The 23,472-nt window shown below is 32.0% G+C and overlaps 1 protein-coding gene and 1 long non-coding RNA gene across 2 annotated transcripts; both read left to right on the top strand.

Moving 5' to 3' along the window:
- Positions 1-11,421: 11,421 nt before the first annotated feature.
- On the top strand, positions 11,422-13,267 carry LOC105162945 (CBL-interacting serine/threonine-protein kinase 6). The gene has a single exon (XM_011081126.3). It carries the CDS (start codon positions 11,780-11,782, stop codon positions 13,079-13,081), a length of 1,302 nt encoding a protein of 433 aa, XP_011079428.1. The 5' UTR covers positions 11,422-11,779; the 3' UTR covers positions 13,082-13,267.
- Positions 13,268-17,354: 4,087 nt separating this feature from the next.
- On the top strand, positions 17,355-19,556 carry LOC148787976 (uncharacterized). Its single transcript, XR_016065474.1, has 2 exons — positions 17,355-18,760; positions 18,845-19,556. It is a non-coding gene; the product is annotated as an uncharacterized LOC148787976 (long non-coding RNA).
- The last annotated feature ends 3,916 nt before the right edge of the window (positions 19,557-23,472 follow it).

Here is a 23,472-nt window from a genome sequence, read left to right as displayed (position 1 = left end):
AAGAAAGTTTATTTTTTAATTTTTGTCTAACTTTTTATAAATAAAAAAGGGTACTTAAGTCAATACACATTTTTTCTATACCAAAATTGGTTATTATGTGTGTGATTGTGTGTGATTAAGTGACTAGTAAGTGCATAAAAGGACACCTACCTAATTATACACACCACAGGGATTATAGGCTATGGAATACCATATATAAATCTATAATATTTTAAAAGAAAAACTTTTTTCCTACCAATTTTTTAATACTCAAATTTAGCCTTTATTTTATTTCTTTCCTTCAAAAAAGTTTGATCAAATTTGTTATTTTAATATTATTTAATAATCTCATAATTATATTTTTTTTTCTATTAACTACTCATTACTCTGCCTTTCTCTCTCATCTTACTTCTTCGTATTTATTATAATTTATAATTATAATTTATTAAATTAAATACACTTTACACCCCTAAATTATGCATGTTATCTCATTTACATCCTTAAAGTATGAAAGGTAACAAAAATACCCCTGATAAAATAATTTGTCATTGATAAGACAAAAATGCCCTTCTCACTTAACCCTATACTTTTTTTCCTACTTTCTAAAATATGTTTTATTAAAATATCTCCCCCAAACTATTTTTAGTGATTTAAAATTTTGCTCATATTTTATTTTTAAAAATAATATTCATAATTCATAATTTTTTATGAATTATGGAACACAAAAAATATTTATAAACTCAATATATACAAATATATTTTACAAAGTAAATAAATTATGTTAGAAAGTGCATGTAAAAATATGTCAATACATAATGCATATAATATTATAGAAAAAGTATGTAATATAACTTATAAATTTTTATTAAATTGCATGTTCACATAATAAAAATATATTATATCATTACGTAAAAAATTATAGAATATTATATATTAATTATATTATAGATTTGCATATTTTAGTATATCTATGTTCGTTTGTAATATTTTAAATTTGTATTAATAATTTATTTTTAAAAAAATTCAATATATAAAACATCACAAACAAAAATTCTGTAACCAGTTGTATAAAAAGTAGAAGAATTCTAAATTTATGGAGTTTATACAAATTCTATACTCATTATAAAAAATTATAAATTTTGGGTAGTGTTTATCTTTAATAAAACAAATTATAATAATTCATCTTATATTTAGAAGAACGATGGTAATAGAGATACTTTAGGGATCTAAATAATTAGGGCATTTTTGTCATAAAAAAATCCATGTATATCACGAGGAACTATTTTGTTGCGTTTTATAGTTTAGGGGTGTAAAATACATTTTATACATAGTTTAGGGGTGCGAAGTGTATTTAACCCTTATTTTTTTCATAAATTTCTTTTTTCTTATTATCTCACACCAAAAAAAATTTATATACTCTTGAAAACCGCATGTAACGATAGCTAGTATGAAATATGTTGAATTGCACTTTGCACTTCATACTTATAGTTAGCTGCATATATATATATATATATATATATATATATCTATGTGTGTGTGTGTGTGTGTGTGCGCCTTAACTATAGTTTTTTAAGGGTAAATGACAATTATGATATAATTATAAATATTTTTTATTATTTTAAAAAATTATAAATACGGTCCTGAAATGAAAAATAATATGAAATCTCTTAACGGTGAGGTTGAAATTAGTGTTTTACTTTTGCTCAATTTTTTTTTTGAAACAAAAAACGTTTCAAAAAAAAAAAATATGGGGTGAGCAAAAATATGCAAATTAATATTAATAATTTATAAAACATTAGTCCTTTATTTATTTAGGGCGGGGGGGATTAAGGTAAATTTCATTTAGTGAAGAAAGGAGTACATATCTGAATTACAATTAATAATGCAAAAAGGCATTAACGTCAGTTCATTATAAAAATTGGATGAAAACTTAATAGAGTCTCATGAAATGTTAAACTAAAATCATGGGGGTATTTATAGCTTCCCAAGATGAAGTGTTGTAATTATACTAAATCACATGAAAGATAGTTATAATTTACCCTTTTGTTAGGAAAATTGTATTTTAATTTCATAATTCAGGCCCAACATATTTTCAGTCACATTTCTTACAGAATTATGAAAATAGTCAAAATACCTTGCTATAATTCTTAATTTCAGTCTTCTTGGCAACCTTTGTTTAAAAATAGATAAAAAAAAAAATAGAGAAAAACGACCATATGACTTACACTTGCTTTTCTTGTTAATTCCGTAATAAAAGTTGGTAGAGGGACTGAAAGTGAGAATTATTTAATTAAAGTTATAGGACTATTTTTTTGAACCCTGTAAGAATGGAGCAACAAGTATATAGAGTTTAAAAATTGTCACTAAGAAAATTCTTGCTAATTATAATTTTTACAAAATAATTATTACTAATAAAAATTTAAAAAAAATTATTATTATGATGAAATAAAAATTATTATCACCAAATATATTCAATTAGTTGCAAAATTACAATCATCACTAAATTGTTTTGTCGCCTTGATCCGTCCAAGAAAATTCCTCTCGAATCCAGATAGCGATCCGCGACCTTACTTAACGATTCGATCCAACTCCTCAAACGAACTAGTAACCCTGAGAACACAAAAGCAATTAGGCTAGTCGGGTGGGTCCCCAACAAAGACACTCCGACGCACAAGTTAGCTTTCGAATAGATGAATAGGGAAGATAGATAAAGTGTATTGCTAAGAGTGTGTGGACATTACCTACTAATGAATTCCATCCGTCCTATTTATAAGTTTTCCCATGACATATTTGGCAAATGCAAGTATATCGCTATTTATGCTTAAGTCAAGCTTTCCAGATTATAGCTAATTACTATCCCATAATTATTGCAGTCGTAAATTTCTCCATAAGAATACTCAGTGGGATTTCTTAACCTTTCTAGAAGATTATCCAGGTTACCAGCCTTGCTTTATGCCAAATGAGGGGTAAACTTGTCCTTAGGTAAATTACCCTCATCACGCCTAAATTTTCTTGCAGTGACAACACATGAAACAGAAATGTATAACATTATTGAAAAGCTTTTCTTTGAATCAGGTGAGACCATACTCAATCAACCACGACTTTGCAACGGCCATTAGCTGTTGTTTCTACAAATGTAGCGAAAACATTAATCATGATAAGAAAACATGGCAAATACTTTGGTTATGGCTAAAAATTACGGCGAATCTTGATTAGTCATTGTAAAAAGTTAAGTTTTTACTTTTATTTTATTTAATCATGATTAATAGTATTAATTTATCATAATTTTTTAGCAGTAGTCATTTATAATATAGCGAGAGCTCAATTTTCCTTTTTATAATAATGGTAGGCTCAACTATACATCATATTAAAATTTCTAGCACCGTATGTCTAGTCAATGTCCTACAGAACATGAACGTAAGCTTGGTTTTGAGTTACGGGGTTGCCAATTTTGACGTCGTCGTTGGTTATGCGTGCGCCACACAAACAGTATGTGCGTGTCTTCTGTTTTGCTGTCCGTATTCATTTTTCAGATTCATGAACAAGACCAAACTAGTAATATTAATTCTTAATGTCGTTGAACTAGAAGGTTGTAAGAGCATGATAAATATGTCATTTATTAAGATATATATATATATATATATATATATTGTATCAATTGCTATGGGATAATATTTATTCGAGAAAATTGAATTTTGGTCCAATATGTTAAGCATTTTTTTTAATTTAATCTCGTCTTCTACCATTTTATCACATTGTATCCTATAAATTAAATTTTTTTTCATTTTCAGTCATCACGTGATTTTTTAATTAAGGAAGAAGTCATGGAGTCGTTAGTTCAAACACGTGCCGGATTAATATTCCCGATGACTTCTCGGTTAATTATTGGATGAAAAAGTAGCGTGAAGATTCAAAATGAGAAAATTTCTAATTCATGGGATGTAATACAATAAAATTATAATAAATGAGACTAAATTAAAAATGCATCTAATTTACGGGACTAAAAATGCGATTTTTCTTATTTGTTCATTAGAAACTTGTTTGGTGGTGACAACGAGGCCCTGTTTAGTTAGTCAAATAGATCTCTCAGTTCGAGTCCCATAAATATAAATATATATCTATGTTTATAATTATAATTTATTATATCTTTTTTTTGGTCTCGTTTAAACATATTGTACAGAGTTAGACATATGGTGTGGGGCAATTGAAGTATCAAAATTGAGTGCTTCATTTGAATTGAATTTTACATCCGAAGGAAAGGTATAATTTCCATACATAACCAATTTTGATTTTGCTATAGCCACAAATTTGAGTCAAGGTGGGTTGCATGCATATTTAGTGCAATAATTAAATAACATGCATATTTAGTGCAATAATTAAATAAGCACCAAAAATACAAAGTCATAAACATATAGACATGGCAATTGTGTAGTCCCAACCCTACAATTCTTCGTGGATGGTTGTGTATGAATTAGCAGTTACTGTTCTTTTTCTTTTTTCTTTTTATTAAGTCCTTGATCCAATTTATTAATCGAGTACCTACTGTTGTCCAATTTTGATTTTTTTTAAAAGTATTGTGCATGTCAAAATGATCCTTTTGACCTTGCTTCATCAGTAAAAAGAAGTCAACGGGACAATCGTGTTTTCAGGTGCACGCGCTCTATGTGCACCTGAAAAGATACCAAAGAAGTTTTCTCCCTTAATAATATAGTATAAATAGTATATATATATTGGGAAAAGTATTATTTTAGTTCGCTAAGTATGCCTAATTTTAATTTTAGTCCGATAACTATGTTTATTTTTGTTTAGGTCCAGTAACTTACGAAATTGCTTACTTTTAGTCCTCTTCCAGATTTTCGGACGATTTTACTTCTATGAGTGTATATGGACTAAAACTGACTTTCAAAAGTTGCATAGGGGTAAAATTGTCCGAAAATCTGCCAGAGGACTAAAAGTAAGTAATTTCGTAAGTTATTAGATCTAAACGAAAATGGACATAGTTAACGGATTAAAATTAAAATTAGACATATTTAACGGACTAAAATAATACTTTTCCCTGTATATATATATATATATTCTTTTTACCGATTAAGGAAACCTACCTATTATTCAACCCTGGTAACAAATACAAACTCTAAGTAGACTTGGTGTTCAACTTAGCAACTTAGATAGCCCCATTCTCAGCCAAATAAATAGATAAATAAATAAAAAATGGGGTTTTTCTTTTCGTGCAGTCAATTACATAATATAATACATCAAAATAAATAAATAAAAGTAGGATTTTTTTCTAACAAACAGATATTTTTATTTGTCAAACTTTATCGAATTTGCTGATATTAGCATAAAAATCGAACGAAAATTCTTAGTTAACACCGATTAATTTATTACTGATTTATTGTTGATTGAACAAATCTTCTCTAGCTAACCAAACTACCGTATGGGAGTGAAGATATACATCTTCGTATGCACTAACTTGTGAAGATATATAAGGGTAATTTAGAGATAAAAAGAATTTACTTGACGTGTAAAAGTGAATAATAAGTCAATGGATGAAAATATGAATTTTCATTCAATTTTTTTTCTAATATCAACGAATTTTCTAAATTTTAATCAACAACTAAATTTATATATTAGATAAAAATAAATATTAAATATAATTTTTTAATTTACAAAAAATTTATATATAATTAAACCAAATCTTATAAGGTATCTATTCCTTAGCATACTTCATTTTGTTTGATATTTTGTCGGATGCAAAGTCCAGTAAACTGTGGCGTGCTTTCGCAGGAAGAAAGAAACCCGAGGGCAAAATCGACAAATAAAAAGTCATAAGAAACCCACTCGGGTACGACTCCAATCATACAGACAAAGAATTAATTAGGCAAGCAATTAAACAAGGCTTTTTGCCTAATCCCGACTACTAATGATGGGGTTCAAGGAGTTAAACCCATCATCATTAGCATTTAATGGAAGCCACAGGGAAAATGGCAAATCTATGTGCATGATATTGGTGGGCGAATTTGTCTTTTTACACCGCCGCCAAATGGTCATACATACGATGGGCTTTCTTTGACTGCCGTCAGTCAGTTCTTCTTCGCTCCGAAGAGACCACAACTGCAGAGTGAAGTTTTTATTGCAATTTGTTGCTTTTTTTATTTTATCAATATTGGGAAACCTTTGCGAATAATTTTTTTAAATAAAATATTTAATATCATTTTTACACATATATTAAATAAATTATAATCATATCTCTTAAATTTAATATAATTATAAAAAGCGCTTATTTTTCTCAAATAAAAATTAATTATATTTGTATTTTTTTAAAAACTATTAAACTATTGTGGTGGATTAAATAAATAATACATTAAAAATAGTAATTCATAAAATATTTTTATTTTCATTAAAAAATATATAAAATTGTAATTCCTATTTAGAATGACATTTTTGTTAGTTCATTATAAAAATTGGATGAAAACCTAACGGAGGCTAACGGAATGGGTTCGTTGTTAGATAGATATTAAAATTAGGGAGTACTTATAATTTTTCAAACAATAAAGGTATATTAATAATTATATCGAATCTCATAGAAGGTGGCTATAATTTACCATGTATGTTGAATGAAATTGAAGAAGCTATTTGAGCTTGGAATAGAAAATTCAATTCGCCGCTACCGGTTGTTTAAAAATATTAATTGCATAATATAGTTATTTCGTAAGAGGCTTGAACCTACATCCACTATAAAAAAAATATAACATCTAATGATGACTAATTGTTATAATTAATAATAAATAGCCGTTGCAAATAGTCATTGACCATGGCCACACGACAATTACTGGACATGATTTTTGTAAGAATGACTAGAAACAATTGTTGAACTCCATGACAATTGTTTTTACCATGCTTTCAGTTGTAGCAAATAATGTCTTTAGGAAAAAATGCAAGCAACCTCCTTGTGATATCGTAAATAAGCAAATTACCCCCTTATGAAAAAAATAAATAGCGATTTATCTCCCTATATTTTTTAAAATACAATAATTTACCTCCCTATATTTTAAAATGAAGTTATCTCCCTATATAAGGAGGTAAATTGCTTTATTTTAAAAAGTATGGAGGAGAGAGGGGTAAATTGCTATATTTTTTTCCATAAGGGGGTAATGTGCTCATTTTCAATATCACAGGGGGAAAATTGTCATTCACCCAATTTTTTATTAATAAAAAAATTAATATTTTGCATCGATTTTATTTAATTATAATTAATAACAGTTATTTATCATAATTTTTAACTATAATTCTTAATAATAATACTAGTGATCACATGGAAGAAGTATTTTTTTTTTTTTTAATTGGATCAATGATTCAAAGTGTCTTTTCTCTTTTTGTCTTTTTGGGTAAGAAAGGGGAATTATTGGTGAAACAGCTGATGATGATGATAATAATAATAATAAGTTATATATTAAAACTTATCTCTTCTTTCTTTTTGATGTGTTGTCAACTTTTTCATATTTTTTTTAAGTGAGAATGATAAATATGATGAATAATAAACTATTAATTTATGATCAATCAATAACTTATGGTAAAAATATTATTCATAGCTAAATACTATGGCAAGTATTTTGATTGTGGCTAAATTCAAGATAAATGGTAATTACCGTAGTTAAAGTTTAAATTTTAGTATTAATTTTATTTAATTATGATAAATAATTTTAACTCATCATGATTTTTAAGTTGGGATATTCATAATGCAGGATAAAATTTAATTTTTGCAATAGATGAAAAATTTTGTCAGCATCATGCTAGAGAGCAAGACGGTGTTCGTAACAATTAAAAATAAACACGTTATCAGCTTTCTCCTAAAAATAACCTGATGAGGAAATTTATTAAATTACCTAAATACCCCTATCAATTTAAGGCATTTAAACCCCCATAGTTGACTATTTTGATCATTTTGACCAATTTTGACTAGGGAATAAATCAAGGCCTCAGGATTATGATGACGTGGCAGCATCTCAAGGGGGACACGTGGCGCTCCTTTAGATGGTACCGTACGGCTATAAATAGCCTCATTATGATTATTTAAATTACGTTTTTACCTATCATTTTACCGCCATTTCGTGATCTCATTCGATCTCATTTTCATCTTTTCGACCTCAGTTTTCTAACTTAAACATCGGAGGACCATCACCGAGGGCTATTCGGCTAGTCTTATGTTTGCTTTGTTCTCAGATCCACTAACAGGTAGTTCAAAAGAAGGATTCAACGACCCAAATACTGCGATCCGACCCAGCGATCCCGATTTCGTACGACCTGCATCATAACCTAAAAGAAGTGCTTATGGACAACGTCTGCTTGTGAAGTATTTAAATGAAATTGATTTAGATTCAAAATTATAAATAATTCCCGACCAATTTCTAGAGCTTATTATTAAAATTGTGAATATTAAATTATTTTTCAAAAAATATTCCAATTTAGCTTTTCTCCTCTTCTCTCACTTTTGTTTTCAATACTTCAAACTTTTACTACAACTAAAATTACTACTTGTGATGCATATTATATGTTTATAATTTCTCGTCAAGATGAATATTTTTTAAATTATTATTGCTTATAAGGACTATGATATTTATAATCCATCGACGGGATGGGTTCCATTTGGTTCTTTTTAGGATGATAAATGACCTACTTAACTCAGTAATTAGAGTATTGCTTTCATATGACGGGATTCATTAGTTCAAATGCAATAGTAGGTAGAACTTATTAGATACCGTAATATAATTTTTTGTTACAGTTAATTACATAGTCAAAGGAAAAAAAAATCGTGGCCATTACAAATGAACTACGGCTCCACAACGGCCATCAACCATTATTTCTGAAAGCGAAGCCGATGCATTAGTAATGGTTAAAATCTTGGCAAATGTTTTGGCCAGAACTAAAAGATTATAATCGATAATAATTAATTGTGGTGAAAATTTAAATTTTCGCATAGATTTTATTTGATAGTGGCTAATAATATTATCATATTTTAAGCCGTGATAAATTATAGTGTAGGAAAATATTAATTTTTTTGGTAGTGTATTGTTTGATGATGCTTAAAATATTATGAATTTAATATTTATATACTATGATGAATATATATATATATCATAATTATACTTTCTCGATACTTAAATCAGAGTATATGTTTATCCTAGTGCAGATCGTCAAACATACCTAGAAACTTAAATTGAGGTGTTTGTAATTATCGTTCACGTGAAATTCTCACATCAATATAATCTTTACTGTAAATCAAAGACAAATCACGTGACTCAAATAAGCAACAACATCATCCAATCAGGACAGGTTTAAGACAGGTCAAGCGAATCTATACAATAAGGTGTGGAGTCTTGGAAAGTAAGGTCGTCCCAGAAATCGTTGGGGGGCATTTCCATCTTTTCTTCAATGGTAACCGACTCTCACATAGCGCAGTAAATGATTTGAATCGAGCTGAGCATACCATTGTTCAAACTTCTTTGAACTAATATCGAGCTTGAAATATTGTGTTTGAGTTTGGTTTGATTATTGCTCTAATCGAGCCTAAACAAAAATAATTTATTTAATTTTGATTTATTAAGTTTAATAAATTATATTCAAACGAACTTTTATCAATTAATTTGATATAATTTTGTACACTATTCCCACATTAGTATGACAACATCAAACTAGAGAAGATGGTATTAGGCAACAACTGGTGAAGGGCACAACTCTTATAAGGGTGTGTTTGGGGACACCATATCAACTGACCTCTCACTCTCAAATCACAACCCCTCCCCCCAAATGCACCTACTACCCCACCCTATTGATGTCCCATTATTAGACATTAATTTATGTTTCTACCTTCTCTTACTATATATATATATATATATTTTTTTTTTTTGAATTCATAACTTCTATATCTAAAGTAATAACATTTTACATATATAATAGAGATAATTACACTCTTATTTTTTAAAATTTGGTATAATTACATGCATGTCTCTTACGATTTGAAAAATTACATCTAACATTTTGAAATTTAAAATATCAAAATTTCCTAAAAGAAACTTCATTCCACTTATTTAAGAAATTTCCAAATGAAGTTACGAACTGTAAGATGAGAATATATAATTATAAAATAAAGTATTTGACTCTTTATCTACAATTTGAATATTATTTAATAAAAGGGATGGTATTAAATAAGTATTATATATATATATTAAAAATAATAAAAGAACGACTTACGTTACAATCTTTATTTTAGAAATCTCTCACTATTAATATTTAATTTGAACTGTAACTACTGCTCAAAATATGAGTGTTATAACTTTACAAACTTAAAACAGTACTACAAAAAACTAGAAAATTAACTATCAAAGAAGTTGAATTTAAATTCTAATATGGTAGAAAATTTTATTTTGTTATAATAATAAATTTCATATTTTTTAATAATTATTATTATTTTGCAAAATATTATTATTGCAAAGATTAGTGACAAGAAAAGATGTATAAAGTAGTTACTAAATGTATTTATCGAGACATATATAGTGACGGTCTAATACCAATTAAATAGTTATTATCATATTATATTGTCGCTGAGTTGCACTATATATGTGTCACTAATTGTATTTTATGATAATTTTTTATACACTATTTTTTCACAAATAATTACATAAAAATTATGTCATTTAATATATACTTTATATTGACAACTTCAAATTTTTACTTGTATTTTGTAACTAAAATCATATTTTCTTATAGTGAAAAATAAAAAAATAAATTGAATTATTATTTTATAAATAGATGCATATTTGTAATAATTTATTCTTTTATGGTGGGGATAAATTGTACAAAAAATTATAAATTAAATAATCAAGTGTGGAAAATAAAAATTAAAAATTTTATAACGGTACGAATAAGCTGCAAAAGTTGACAAAATAGTTTTTATAACTTAGATTTTAAATTAATTTAATTTAAATAAACTAAAACGAAAAAAAAATAAAGATATTATTTTCAATGGTTAAAGCATGAGTATCTTAATTTTACCAATTTACCCCTTTCTCAAGATTCTCAACAATTCTGCTTTCCTTTTACAGTAAAAAAAGAAAAAAGAAATTTAAATAAGACGGCGGGTCCTACCGAATTATGACCAGTTGAAAAGAATATACCAAATGCGGCAACCTGCCCACCCAGGGGTAACATTGTAATAACACATCCCGGGGGAAAGGCGGTTTGCCTAAGGAAAAACCTAGTTCACGTGCTGTGCACGTGACGGGTCCCAATTATTCACATAGGTCCAAATGAGCGGTTACATCCCCGCCAAGATATCGACACGCGTACCGTCATCTACCCTGTCTGCCGTTGGATCCAAATTGCACGGAGATGATGACATTGACAGATCTACCCTTGCAGCCTCTATAAGTTCATCAACTCCGGCTGAGGAAGAAGAGAGAATTGAAAGCCGAAACTCTCATCTACCCAAGAAATTTTGGTGCTCCAAACCGTACCACATTTCTCTCTCTCTCTCTCTCTCATTGTTTACTAGATTGGAGAGAGTCCCACCAGGGAATGCAGAGAGATGAGAAGAACTCCGGTTTCTAACCCCGAATTGGGCGGCGGGAGGGCCAAGAAACCGCTCACTAGCGGCCGTAATTGCCACCGGAAACACGTCGAAGACGGGTGAAACCGCCACCACCACCAGTACCACAAGTAAACCCACCAAATCCACCACCACTACTTGTAATTACTTTTTTGTTAAGTGCACATACGAAACCTATCGAGTTATCCGTCAGATATGACTATGGCGGCTGAAGAAAAATGCGGCGTGTTACATGGGAAGTACGAGCTGGGCAGGATTTTGGGCCACGGCACCTTTGCGAAAGTATACCATGCCCGGAACTTGCAGACGGGCAAGAGCGTAGCGATGAAGATTGTGGGCAAGGAGAAGGTGATTCGAGTCGGGATGATGGAGCAAGTGAAGCGCGAGATCTCCGTCATGAAGATGATGCACCACCCCAACATCGTCGAGCTCCACGAGGTCATGGCTAGCAAGACCAAGATTTATTTCGCCATGGAGTTTGTCCGCGGCGGCGAACTCTTTGCGAAGATCGCAAAGGGCCGGTTGCGGGAGGACGCCGCCCGGAACTACTTTCAGCAATTGATCTCTGCCATCGATTTTTGCCACAGCCGCGGTGTTTACCACCGTGATTTGAAGCCTGAGAATCTGCTTCTGGACGAAGAAGGGATGCTCAAGGTAACAGATTTCGGGCTGAGCGCGTTCTCCGACCATCTACGGCAGGACGGGTTGTTGCACACGACGTGCGGCACCCCAGCCTATGTTGCGCCGGAGGTGATTGGGAAGAAAGGCTACGATGGGGCGAAGGCCGATATTTGGTCGTGTGGCGTGATTCTTTTTGTTCTTTTAGCTGGTTATTTGCCTTTCCAGGACGACAACATTGTCGCCATGTATAGAAAGATTTACAGGGGGGATTTCAAGTGCCCGCCCTGGTTTTCGCCAGAATCACGGAAACTAATCACCAAAATGCTGGATCCGAATCCGAGCACGAGAATCAGCATAGCGAAAATCATGGAATCCTCGTGGTTCAAGAAATCGTTGTCCAAAGGTTTGAGGACTAAGGAAGAGCAGGAATTGGCGGTGGAAGATGAAGTTAACGTGGGTAAGGGGAAGGAAACGGAGACGTTGAATGCTTTCCATATAATTTCCTTGTCGGAAGGATTTGATCTGTCGCCGCTCTTCGAGGAGAAGAAGAGGGTTGAGAAAGAAGAACTGAGATTCGCCACCACGAGGCCCGCCAGCAGTGTGATTTCCAAGCTTGAAGAGGTGGCCAAGACGAAGAATTTCAGCATCAAGAAAAGCGATTCCTGCGTGAGGTTACAGGGGCAAGCGACTGGGAGAAAAGGGAAGCTTGGGATCGCCGCCGATATCTTTGCGGTGGCGCCGTCGTTCCTGGTGGTTGAGGTGAAGAAGTCAAGCGGCGACACCTTGGAGTACAACCAGTTCTGCAGCAAAGAGCTGAGACCGGCGCTTAAAGACATCGTTTGGACATCGACGACTGGGAACACAGTGCCGGCTTGATCATCAGAAGTTGCAAGGCCGAGAGTTCTGAATCGAAAAACAAAAACAAAACTTGTATGAATAAACAATTGTTTTGTTTTGTTTTGTTATGGTATTGTTGTTAGATTGTTTGTCTTGAAAATTTATTTAGAACTTAATTTGCGGAAGTAGTATCTGAAATTGATTTGTTGATGTTTCAGTTTCTCAGTCTCTCTCTGTCTGTGTTCAGACAATCTGCTTTCCATTGTTCTTGACGACTTTGTATGTATCATGTATGTATCTGTGTGTGTGTGATTCAGATTTCAGAATGTTCAAGTTGTGAACATGTATGTTTTAGCCTTTCTGTAAATTGGGTTCTTTCAATGAATCGCCGCTGTTGTATCAATCAATACTTGATTGTTAGATGTGGGTAAATTCTGCTTTTGATTCCAATATTTTGTATCCAAATTGATTGTGGTCCCTAGGACATAATTTTTAGTTACACAAATTATTACGATTTTGGTCTTTATATTTTCTCCGATATGATTTTGATTTTTAATCTTGAAAAAAATGGTTAAGATTTTGTTCCATTCGGTTTTCTCTTTCTTAATATTTTTTATACTTAATTTTGACAATTGGATTAAAATCATAATGATTAGTAAAGTTTAGAGATAATTATAATTATCTCCTGTGATGTTTAATGTAATTGCATGTAGATTCTTTATGATTTAAAAAACTACATTAAATTCTCTTGAAATTTGCTTTGTTTAACAAATGAGTTCCTTTATTGGTTAAAATTCATAGAATTTGTTAATATTAATAAAAAAATCGTGTAAAAATTTATATTTGTTTGAATCGACTTATTATGAATTTATTACAGGTCGAATAATTATTTTTTATAATTAAATTATCCTCATATGTCTTTACATATTAATGCATATGAAAATATATATTTTTTCCATTACAAGAGTAGTTTAGTTAAATAAAATTTATTTAATCTGCAATAAATTAGTAATATATCAATCGATGGGCAAGTATAAATTTGTATTCAACTTTTTTGCTAATATCTATAAATTTTATGAACTTTTACTAACGGAGTAATCTCTTTGTTAGATAATAACAAATTTTAAGACTATTATATATAATTTTTTAAATCATAAAAATTTAAATATAACCTAATTATCCCTAAAAATTATGAATAAAAAATCATACCATAAAAAATTTAGTGCCCAAATCAATTTTAACTCGGAATTAAATTGTTATTTACATATTAGAAGTAGCTTAGTGGAAGTGGTCCATAAGTGGACAGTTTTGGTACTGGCTACTTGGCTCGTCTATGACCTGAGACCTGACCTGAGTGTATTAGTTGAAAAAGACATAAAATCTTTTTAAATTAAAAAAGAAAATAAACTGCAAAATAAAGTTGTGAGTTAAGCTGCAACAACTTTGTGAAAGTTTGAAACGAGAATTGAAAAGTGAAAACAGAAAAATTTTGAAGGTGAAGGTGCGGTGTTTAATAAAACAATATAATATTTACAATCTAATTGATATCGTAAATAATTATGGCTCATGATCCATCATTGGCAGATCCAGCCCAAAAAAGCCCAACATTAAAAACTCATTGGGTGGCTCTCAATCCAGCTTACTACCTTAGCCCATGACCCGATCAACAATCTGGCCCATTATCCAATCCAGGTTCTATCCTATTTAACCTAAACTTTAACCCTAATCTCCCATTCTTCCGCCTCCCTCTCTTCTTCTCTCTCTGTCTACTCTCTCTCTTTTCTTTCTCTGTCGCCTGGTTTTCTCTCCCTCATTTTCCCGAATGGTTTTGAAACCTCTCAACCGCCTCCTCTTCTTCTCTGCCTCTTTAATCGTTAGGCCCTTTAAAAGGCGGCCTTGGCCCTTGGCCTCTGACAATGGCTGACTTACTCTTTTTTCCTCTTCCTCCTATCTTTTTACTGTAAAAGTTGTGAACTTTAAAAGCCTTTATGGTGGGTCTTAGTAACTGAGATTTATTGGTGGTTAGCTCTCTTTGTGAAGCAACCTTAAGCCCCTTTTCTCCACCTGGATCTACTCTCTAAGCCTTGTGCGAATTTTTTACTTTACTGCTTTGTGTTTTATATGTTCAAAATCTGTAATTTATTTTAAGATCTGTATTATTATTGTTGTATCTTGATTTGTAATATTAAAAGGGTTGAGTACCCACTGTTGTTATAATAGTTGTTAGGTTATTGGAGTAATCTCTTAAGGGGATTTTCTCCTTACAGTGGTATCAAAGTCTTGGACTCTATCTTAGACGACATATATACGATAACCTCTTCCCTTGACTGGTTCTTTATTTTTGCTTTGTGGTATTATTTTTCGCTTTGTGCTAAATATTGCTTTGTGAACTATAACTGTTGGGATAAATCTGTTGAAGTATTGTTGATATTATATTTTTGTCAAAATTTTTATTCCTCTGTTAATATTCTTTTAAAACCGCAACTATTTTTTCTCCTTAATCCCTCATCAGCGGCTAGGTCGTTCACAATCTACATAAACACGACGCATTTTGGAAATATCTCGTTCTCCGCACTGTTGCCCGTCAATACAACCACATCCCACAAATTCTGCAACTCCTCGATCAGCGGCTCCAGGTAAATATCGATGATACGTTTTGGATTGGAAGGACCGGGGATTACCATCATCAGGAACATATATATACTCAGAACTCATGCATATTTTTTGGGGGAGATTGTACAGTGTAAGTATAATGGGCCAACACGAATACATACGACTATACTGCTTGTGCAGTACGAACCCATCTGTGCACAAACCTAATCTAACATTATGGACCTCTGCTACAAAATTGGGATATGTCCGATTAAAATGCCACCATGCCTCTGCATCAGACGGATGTCACATGAATCCCTTCTCTGTTTGATGGTTGGCATGCCACGTCATTAAAAGAATGAATATGGCCCGAGAACGTGGCGGAAGCGTGAAAAAAAATTTAAAACGGTTCAAAGGGGTGATCCCTTTGAAATTTCTGGGCATTCGGTGTTTGTCAAAGGCATAATAATAAACATATAAACATGCTAGATAAGTGGCTAGAGGATGAAACAAAAAGCATAGAAACAAAACATGAAACTTTACCTTTTTGATTCTATAGTTGAGCAGCAACGTACGTTGTTCCCTTTACGTTTTTTCGTTTCGTTCACTTGAGAATTCAAATTAGAATTCCTCTAAGTTGTCCATACCACAAAATAGAATAGATATAGTTCTTTTTCTATTGCTAGATACAATAAAGAACAAGAAGAAAAACAACTCCAAACTAACACTTTTGTTTAGTACTTTTAGATTGTTTTATGTTCTAACTTGAATCCAATTCAATATAAAATAAAGAACAGAATATTTTTGAGATAGAAAAGAGGCAAATTTCATGGGTCATCTCATGGTTATGCATGATATATGTAGTTTTGTATATTACATACAATTGAATTCAAAATTCAATAACTACCAAGTTTGCCTCCAAGACAACCTATACGACACATACATATAACCTCCAACCATGATAAAATAACCATCATGTTCATCATGTTGAGGAGTTTCAACTCCTTAACTTACTCCGACCTCCCTCACATGAGCTTAGACTTCAAGTATGCACTGGGCTTGATTCCCAACAAAGTTCAAAGATTCATTTAATCCAATTAAATAAATCTAAGTCCAGATACTAATTAATTGGTCCAATCAATTAATTAAGCCAAACCTAATAAATTAATCCAATTAATTTAAAAGTATTAAGCCCAAAATAAATTAATCCAATTAATTAATTCTTGAGCCATCCATCAAATGGATTATTAAATAAATGATCCAATCATTTATATATTCTCTTTGAATTAATTTAATCCAATTGAATTAATTCGTTTCTTCTCGAATTAATTCCAAATTAATTCCACCAATTTCATAGTGATTTGTGTGTCACTATTTAGTTTCACCCTCAGCTAGACTTGAGCATTGTGTCCAACACAAATAATTAATTAAATTTAATTTAATTAATTATTTTCAATTAACCATTAATCGAAAACGCCCTTTACCATGGATGGCCGTCTAGCAACAGTCAATGACACTAGAGACTAGGTGAATGTTTGCATGAACATTTAGAGCCCGTTTGCTTGTGTTTTCACTCACCTTATTTTCACTTTTCACTATTTGAATAGTGGGAATTTTGTTTGGTCAAGCAATTTTCATTGAGATGGCATTCCTATTTGGTATACATATTATAGCTCCACATGCATTTGTCATTCAAATTAATTAGCAAAGTTGTCATACATGTCTTATCTTGTCTGTCATGTCTTTTCTTGTCAAAGTTTTCAAATCAATTAAGCTTGGTTTCTCTCCCAAAATGCCTTTCTATGGAAGACTCTACCAAAACCAGCTCTCATCCTCCTTCCTCTTCCTCCGACTTGTCTGCACGTTTGACATACAATCCCTTTTTCACCGGCGTCGAGTCCTGTAGCTCGAACTACGACATCCTTTGCCGGAAGGGGGAAAGCTCGGCATTCCAAATAAGGTGAGCTCTGTTATCCATCAGAATTTTTTTTGAAGCAGATTTGGTGGATGAAATGGAGGATAGGAAGGACGGGTAGGCAAGGGAGAGAAGACGACGGCGTGTTTCTCACTTGCATTTTCGTGGTAAATCACATGTTTTTGACTGGCTGCTGTTAAATGTAGCTTTCGCATTATCCTTATAACTTAACCAAAATAAGCTATAATGTTCATGTATTTTGAGGGCCTTGTGTATATCTATGGTGTCATTTTCTCTATAAATTACTAGCAGATGAACAATGATGAGAAAGAGAGAAGAACAAGGTTACCACTGTACACACCTTGCAATCTTATCGGTAATTTGGCATTTTTCATCTGGTGGGGTGGGGGTGTGGGGTGTTGCTGGTTCATACCTCACAAAGAAAATTTTCTTGTACTATAAATGGGATCTATGATGCTACTAGTAAAGAATGTGACTCGACCAAACTGCAAGTTCTTCATTGTCATAACAATAAAGAGGTTTGCATCATCAGTGCATATCTATGATACATATTTTTTTCCAACAAACTTTTTCTTGCTATGCATAATAATTTTTTGGGTGAATGCTTAGATGATCTCAACTGTTGACACGTGGATTGACCATCTTGGAAATCTTTCAATATTCTTGTGAAGAAATTAGCTCTTACAATTAAATGCTATCTAGATTTCTTGTTTCTTGTTTTCCATTATTTGTTGTTACAATATTCATTATTCGATGGTAATTGCAGTTTATGGAGAATATCCTATTAATACTTTAGATGTTGAGTAACATACGTTGTGACTTTAAACATGGTAGATGAGTCGAAAGGGGAAGGAGCTATTCGCTACGTCTTCCGAGTCAAGGTAAAGAGTTGATGATGCTTAGTGGGGTCTTCCATAGGTCTTTTTGTTCATTGAATTAACGTATGAGCATTACAAGAAAAGAAAGTTTCATCTACATTTAGTGAGCAAATTTGGCGTGAAATTGGTGTTGAGTTGTATGAACATAATAGAACACAATACACCATTGCGCAACTTAAAGGTAAGGCTAACAGGCTTCGGATGCTTTGGCATAAGTTTTATGATTTGGTATACAGACAGACTGGCTTTGGTTGGGATCCAACTATGTACACTGTGACTGCCAGTGAGGTTCGTTGAGCTGAGGTGGTAGCGGTAATTGTACATTTCTCATTTTATTTTTAAACATATATTCATCATTTCTTGTCATACGTTAATGAAGTATCAATGATTGTGCAGGCTAATCCGAGAGAGTTTGGCTTGAGAAAGAAGGGTCTTCCTCATTTTGATTTATGTACTGAGATGTTCTTCGCGTTTGTAGCCACAGGCAATATTGCCCATTCCTCTACCATACCTCCTTTCGACAACAATGGCGATGATGAAGTTGATGTAAGCTATCCTACATTGGATCCTGGTAATCCACTCTCATCCGGGGTTGTGAAATATCCAAGAGCATCAAGAGGAGTGCAACGAAAAGGGGGGCAAAGTGATCGTTCAAATAGAATTGATACTTGCATTGACGCCATAACGGCTTGCAGTGAAGCCAAAACTCGAAAGCAGGCAAAAATTTCCAACGACGATATTGAATATTGCATGCTTGTGTTTTCTAAGATGGAGGGACTACCGCGGAATTTGTTCTTTGCAGCGCAAGATCAGTTTGTATTGAAGGTGAGGCATTAAATGTTCCTTCTGATGAGTGATGTGGACAAACGTGCTTGGGTTGAGAGACTCGACAAGTAACTTCTTTATTTGATGTGTTGATTGCTAAACCCCCAAGTTAGAATAGTTTATGCATGTATTGACTTTAAAACATGGTTTTTATAATATTTTACTAGTAACAATGATCATTTGCTAGTTTTAATTATTTAGCTTGTAACGTTACAGGAATTACTATAGTTTGATGTTAGTTCTTTTATTTATTTATTTAAATAATAGATTATAATATTGCTAATGATTTGTTTGAGGTTTTTTATTTAAATAAGGTATTTGAATAATTGATGGACTATCATCAATTTAAGTAAATGATAGTAGAATTCAATGACAAAGAAAACTTTTATCAGAATTCTCGTTTTAAATTACAATAACTCAAATCGGGTAAAAAAAATTATATGCAGTTGCTTTTGACATAAATATTTGAAAAACGTTGACCAATTGTGTGACAAATAGTGTAACAAACACATTCTAGTACTTGGAGTCATTTTAGCAAATTACGAGCGTCGATAATGATCATTTTCGTTAAATTTATTTTTATAAACAAAATAAATATTAATTTATCATTTTATTAAATTCATTTTTATACACTATAAAAATGATTATTTTCGTTAAATTTATTTTTATAAACAAAAATAATATTAATTTATCATTTTATTAAACTCATTTTTATACACTATATAATTTCGTGTGAAGAAAGATTATTATTTATGGATGTAAATGTAAGGTCCGTCTCAAATAGCATAACTACCGTTAACTGCACTAACTTGCTAGGCAAAATAAAGTCAAACCCCATACATGAACTAGTGAATATGTAGGTCAGGCTAAAGATTTGCAAAATCTAATTCGTCAGGCAAATTTTTTTGTTAATAATAATATAACTATTTTTTATAAAATATTTATGACACTTTGTTACCAACCCTCTTTCTTGTCAAATAATGGTTGTTGATGCACAAACCCCCAAGTGGTAGAGTAGTAGGTGACTTTCAGTTAATGCATATTTGCATTATAAAAGTATTTCCCCATCAAATTATTCCAAGGTGAAAGTTGACTCCATTCATTTCATAATATTCACCAATACCTTTGAGCAGAAATAGAGGGATGGATGAATCAAGCGGCAACACGACCTCTTCTCCTCCTTCGAGGGCCAATTGTCCTCATGATACCGCATTATCATGGGCCACTCGTTCTAGCGATGGAGATGAAGAGACAGATTTTTCAGATATGTCTTCTGATGAGGAAAAACACTTCATGTTACTTTATGAAGTGTTATGCCCTTCATATTTTCGGACAAAACAACCACAACATATTTCTTCTCTACAAGGTTCTGATTGGGTGAGCGAGCTTATGTTAGACACCCAGATCGAATCTTCAATATATTATGGATGAAGAGAGAAATATTCCAAAATTTATGCTCATTCCTACAAGAGAAAGGTGTTCTATTAGAGTCGCAACGATCGCGTGTCTCTGTTATGGAATCAGTGGCGATTTTCTTACAAACTGTTAGTTTAAGCGAGCATCAAAAAACGAGCTGCAAGCGTTTCCAACACTCTTTGGAGACCATCTCAAGGCACATGAAACGTGTTTCTCGGTCTTTGAATCTTCTTGCACCGGAACTAATTTGTCCTACAAATTTCAATCATATTCATCCTAGAAACCAGTACAGTCGACATTTGTTTCTCTATTTCAAGGTTATGTATAATGGATTCATTTAATCCACATTCCACTAACTTTTCTTTTCGTAATATTTCAAATTTATTCTTTATTAGGATTGTGTCGGGGGAATTGATGGGACACTTATACCTGCAAGTGTTCCAGTACACTTGCAAAATGCGTACCATTCACGACACGGTGAAATCTCACAGAATGTTATGGTTGTTTGTGGTTTTGACCTAATGTTTACATATGTCATGGCTGGATGGGAGGGCAGCGCAAATGATGCCCGTGTATTCATGGATTGTCTCAACAATGATTGGAATTTTCCTTGGCCACCAGATAGTACTACCATTACATTCGTAAAAAAATTAAACCTTTATTCTAGAGTGATCATTCTTGTTTACGTCTCTTGTGATTTCAGGTAAATACTACTTAGTGGATTCTGCTTATCCTAATTTTCCTGGATTTTTGGCGCCGTACCGACAAGATTGTTATCACATTAACTCATTTCAAGGTAACAACTGTCAAGCTCGTGGTCCAAAAGAATTATTCAACCAGCGTCACTCTCAATTGCGTAATGTCATTGAGCGCGCATTTGGTGTGTTAAAGAACCGATTCCCTATTCTTAAAGGACCTATGCCCCACTATAGCGTAGAGCGTCAGCGGGATCTTGTCATTGCATGTTGTGTCATCCATAACTTTATACGAAAATTTTCCATTGCTGACCATTTTTTCAACCGTGGGGAACATGGAGAGTTTGACAGTTATGACAATCAAGCAAACAATGAGTTTCATCGTTTGCCTCAACAATCGCAAGAAGATATTGACACACCAGCAGCTTTCCGCAATGCAATGGCAGCCCATTTGTGGGATGGGCAGGGGACCGTCAACGTAATAGTTAGTTGAATAATTGTATCTGCGATCTCTTAAATCTGATCGGAATGGAACTAATTTCATTATAAAAATAATGATAATAGTATATTTACAATAAAAGTAAGCATTTACAACAATTGCTCATGTTTATTAAATCTTGATAAAAAAAATATGCATCGTTCCGAGTAATCTTATGTACTTTCACATCGCTAATTATCCCTATTTAAGAATATGTCATATTCTTATAAGCTCATTTTTCTTCATTTAGCATTATGTATTCTAAATATAATAATAATAGTATATTTACAATAGAGAGGGATAACAGAACGAATTTTTATTTTAACCATCAAGCAAATACGAGAGACTATTAGCAGAACCGATGTTAATTCTCATACTTCACCCTGCACCAATCATGACCAAACACGTTAAATTCAATCGCCAGACCAAGTGCTAATAAAGATTTTGATCTACTAGATTAGTGATTTTCCTTGTAAGCTTCAAAGCACGAATGATAGAGAATAGGGTTACGTGTAAATTCAATCGCCAGACATCGTGTTTCATTGACTTTATAATTGGTTACCTTCAAAATTAACTTCCTTAATTTACTTCAAGTTGAAAATCGTCCCTACCCAATACATAAGTTTAGTCGAGTCCAACATATTATTATTTAAATTTTATTTAAACAAATATTACATTTAAAAGATCATTTGTATTTAGTTGAATAATTGCTCCAAACAAATTCAAATGAGTTTTAATTGGATCTAACACGAGTCAACTTTCAATAATTTGATCTTTTTTTTCTACGTATAATCTATTATTTTTGTACAAATCGAATTGAGTTCAAGTCGAGTATTAAAACGAACTTTTATTGATTATGTTCAGTCGAATGTCGAGGAGTTTAATGTGTTTTATATCCTAATCATCCTACTATTTCATTTTTTTCTAATTTACTGAAAATTTCACATATAAAATTCTTTTGAAATTTCCTGTGATCCTTACTCATATACAGCGTCCGAATTAACGGAGTGGATCATCTGTTTTCAGAAAATTCTTAAATGAATTATTTTATTATACTTATCCTATTGTTAAGGCTGATAATACATTGAGATTAGTTTTGAACTCGCCTCATTTTGGCAAGATACCCCAAGTCTTGTTGTTACTCGATCATTTAAATATTTTATATATTTTATTAGCATACACTTATGTAAAGTATATATATACATTTATGAAAAATTATGTATATTTTATGTATAATACAAAAAATATATTTTTATAAATTACTCGAAGTACATGAATATATATAATTATTCATAGAGAATTTTAAATAAATGGATATTTTTTGCATGATAAATGAACATGTTCCAAAATAAAGTCGAATAACACAAATATCATTATTAGCTTTGATAACGGTAGAAAATGTTGAAAGGACAAAATTACCCTCCATTAAGGGTAGCATGGTAAAATCAACAAGAGAACATGGGGATTAGTTTAAAAAGAGGAAGAAAGATCCTGACCCTAAGGTTTTGCCAAATATCAAGGAGCCATATTAGCCTTGCAATAAGGCTGGCTTAATTATAGCCAATCTGCTCGATCTAAATAAGGAAACCTGAGTGCATTAAGTCCTCTTA

Source organism: Sesamum indicum, linkage group LG5 (genome assembly GCF_026168435.1).
Source record: "Sesamum indicum cultivar Baizhima isolate 11 linkage group LG5, ASM2616843v1, whole genome shotgun sequence".
Taxonomy (NCBI): Eukaryota; Viridiplantae; Streptophyta; class Magnoliopsida; order Lamiales; family Pedaliaceae; genus Sesamum; species Sesamum indicum.
The sequence above is the reverse complement of the archived record's forward strand: the minus strand, read 5'-3'. Positions and strand labels throughout refer to the sequence as shown.

Excerpts from the sequence above, each read along its gene's own strand:
- LOC105162945 (XM_011081126.3), top strand. The coding sequence starts at position 11,780 with ATGACTATGGCGGCTGAAGAAAAATGCGGCGTGTTACATGGGAAGTAC.